The following is a 3,499-nucleotide window of genomic DNA, read 5'->3' as shown; positions in this document are numbered from 1 at the left end:
TCATTATTTAAAAAAACACTGATTTGTTGCTAAATCATCACATTTTCATGATTTTCGTGCTTGTTTTTGTTAAAAGTTCATTACACATGGAACTTAGTTCCAGTATCATGCATTGTATATGTCCACCTCTACGTTGGTCAAATAGTGACAGCATAAGGTCTACAGACAGACAGCAAACTGACAGAAATGCAGTTAGGCCAAGGTATTTGAAGTTAAATGGACTTGCAGTGCAATAAAAATGCATTTGAATCGTTAATTCGAAGCACATGTTCTAATAGGAGAAGAAAATTGAAAAAGTAAGGTGAAAATTAGAATTAAACCAATGTGGTTACTACTCATACTTTCAATTTCTTTAACAAAGAGAAAGGGTTTATGTTAAAGTTTTAACTCCATTTTATTTTTACTTTCACAAATCATTTCTATATCCTACGAAGGTACGCAGCTAAGTACACGGACAGATAGAAGAGCTGGGTTAATGCACAAAACTGATACTTGGAAAGTGAAATGACTAGAATATTTGAAAAATTGCAACCACACTACAGGATTAAAACATTGTACGTTAGTAGTTAAAAAAAAACATTCAGCATGAAAAATTCACGAGGTGACTAGATAAGATGGCACACATAGGTTTTTGCTTTTGGAGCGCCCCAAATTTAGGTATTTTGACTAGGAGCAGGTGGTGGAGGTGGCGGTGGTTGTCCGGGGGCACCTGCAGACGAAGATGTCGCACTCGGCTGGATAGACGGCTCCTGGTGGGGAGCCTGAAGGAGCTGTTGAAGCTTCAGCGCCGAAGGCATTGTGCGTAAGTCAACCGTAGGAATGCTAGCTCCAGCTGCACTTTGAATGTATGCTAGTAGTCTGAAATAAAATGTGACACAAACAGATTAAGAGATTGTTCAAAGCAGCTTATCTGGATCATACCGTCTCAATTCGTCCAAGGCATTCGCTTGCATAAGGATGTAGTTCTTCGCCAACAGCAGCGTCGCTATCTTGGACAGTTTGCGCACCGAAGGCGAATGGGCGTAGGGAATGACACTGCGCAGCTCATCGAGGGCATCGTTAAGATCGTGCATTCTGCGCCGTTCTCGGGCGTTAATGTTCAGTCGTACCGATTTTCCTTGACGATTCTTTTGCTTCCCACCCGCCCCGACCGGTACGGAAGGATGGTGGTGTGGTGGTGGACTGAAAAGAAAAAAAAGAAATAATAATAGTAAATTATCGCAACTAATGACAAGCAACATTTCCTAACTCGTACCTTTCGGAACTACCAGATGGACGATTCTCGTCCGTGTGCGTTGAAGAGGCCGCGTGAGGTTGAGCGTAGAACCCTCCGAGTCCTACCGTTCCAAGGGGTGTTCTGCGTCCAGGGACACTCTGGGGTGGGCTAGGAGTTTGTTCCGGATGATGTCCGTGCACCGAGTGCGAGGCCGGTGGACCCAGGTGGAAGTTGAAGGGATTGTGTGGTGGATCCATGGAACATCAACTAGAAACAAAAAGTACGAAAAGGTTGTTAGAAAAGTGTTCATTGAACAATTGAAAACAAAAGAAACTCTTGTTTAAATTTTGCATTCAAAAGCACATGGGAAGACTTTTAAAGGTTAAGTAGGCAAGGATGCTGCAGGTTTCTTATTGAATGCGACAGAGGGCGCTTTCAATATACCATCCTGCAACATGTCAAAGCTCTTCCATTATCCTTCTTTTGCTCTTATTGTGATTGGGAAAGGAACCATGTTACATTCATGTACACGTCTGAAACAATGGGCAGGTTATTACTTTGCCTCATCAACCATTGGTGTTTGCTTACCTTCTCTAGTTTTCCGATGAATAATTGTATCCTTGAAGTTTTCAGTAAGATTCGTTGGTACTACTACGAACTTTCGTTTGTATAATCACTTGACACCATCAGTACTTTTCTTCACTGACACCTTATATTGCACGAGAATCCTGCCAAATTCACGCAACCCAAATCGTACACTCCATCATTTACTAACTGTCTATTTAATCCTGATTGGTTTGTCGCTAAATACAGCAAGTTTTACCATGAAATCGTGCAAACCTAGAGCCTCAACGAATTCTGCCTGTGGCGGAACACAAACGCCGTGTTCGCACGAGTCCGAAAATCACACCAACAACAAACACCAATCCAACCTCCGCGAAGAATACACGCAACCGACAAAGCGACGATGTTGTTGATGATGATGATGCTGCGGTTTTGGTTTTGATGTTCGCACTAATTCCAGCTGATGGTCGTTGAGATGGCGCTGCCGTTCCCCCTGGAGGGCATTTAAACTCCGGGCGCACACGAACACACAGACACGGCACCCGGTCGTCCTTGCTGTAGACAGCATCCAGCACCAGCAGCAGTGAAGAGGATGTGCTTCACATTTCGCACACACTTACTTCAACGGGTAAAAGGACGCGAGCCGGGTGGCACCAACACCAACATCCTATAGCCAGGAAAATTGATCTCCACGACGTAGCAACCCGGTCGGTTCGAGAGCGTACGGACAGCGTGGTACGATTCGGCACTAATACGCTTGGACTCCGACTTGGTTTGGGAAGATTGAAAAGCGATCTACAAATCAATTAGATGACTGTTTGTTTGTTTGTTTGTTTGAAATTAATTAATCCTTTGCGCAAACGAGCAAAACGATAACGTTGCCTTCGTCCTGCCGCACGCGTTTCAACAAATAGAAAATGGAGCTTAGGAAAACCACCACCCGGTTCCCAACGGAAGAGAGGCGCTTCCCTTCGTGCTCGCCAAATGAAGCACGGCTTGCACGGGATCGAGTGTTTTGCTTCAAACCGAATGACCGCACGAAAGTAAAACCGGGCCACTGGAAGACTGCTGTAATATTTACCAGGACCACAGCTGCCCAGCTTGCAAAAGCAACCACAACCCTGTTGGAGAGGGTTTAGCTGCTGGAAACTCAAACTTCGTAGTTGTGGTCCCTTCAACTAATCGTACTTCGTTTCTCGCTTTCTCTCTGTCTCTCTCTCGAAGGAGACAACCTGATGCGAATGTCGTTGGTTTTGCTTTCTGTAGTTCATAATCGAAAGAGGTTTACCTTTTCCCGGTGCTGTTTGGCAAACCGGTACCGTCCTGGTCTCATGTGACCAGGACGAAAGAACAAATAATCACATAAACACACATACCAACATAAATAGTTGATTTTCTCCAGCGTGGTTGACGGATTTTAGGATGGTAGCAGAAAACTACAACAAATGTTCACAGATTTTGTGCATGTTTGGTTTCCGTTTTCCACACTTTGGGGTGGCATTTTTCCCTGCGCGTGTTTCGTATTGATGCTTTATTTCTTGACAAGCATCGAGAAGAAGGACAACACAATGAACCGGGGTACGAGTTCCATATAAAAAGGTGGTCCCTCTTCGAACTCCCTCGATTTTCGACACTAACCGTAGTATGCTTTAAATGTGTTTTTTTTTGCATGGTTCAGCACCAGTTTTCCGACAGATGGCAGGGAGTTTATCCTAGGGA

General features: G+C 44.2%; 1 protein-coding gene across 1 annotated transcript; it reads right to left on the bottom strand.

Annotated features, from left to right (window-relative positions):
- Positions 1-653: 653 nt before the first annotated feature.
- On the bottom strand, positions 654-1,473 carry LOC131293342 (class E basic helix-loop-helix protein 23). The gene is made up of 3 exons (XM_058321421.1): positions 1,256-1,473; positions 922-1,182; positions 654-858 (listed from the first exon to the last, which is right to left on the bottom strand). Exons 1-3 carry the CDS (start codon positions 1,471-1,473, stop codon positions 654-656), a joined length of 684 nt encoding a protein of 227 aa, XP_058177404.1.
- Between the last annotated feature and the right edge of the window lie 2,026 nt (positions 1,474-3,499).

Source organism: Anopheles ziemanni, chromosome 2, assembly GCF_943734765.1.
Source record: "Anopheles ziemanni chromosome 2, idAnoZiCoDA_A2_x.2, whole genome shotgun sequence".
NCBI lineage: Eukaryota > Metazoa > Arthropoda > Insecta > Diptera > Culicidae > Anopheles > Anopheles ziemanni.
Note: the sequence above shows the minus strand (reverse complement) of the source record. Positions and strands in the feature narration are given on the sequence as shown.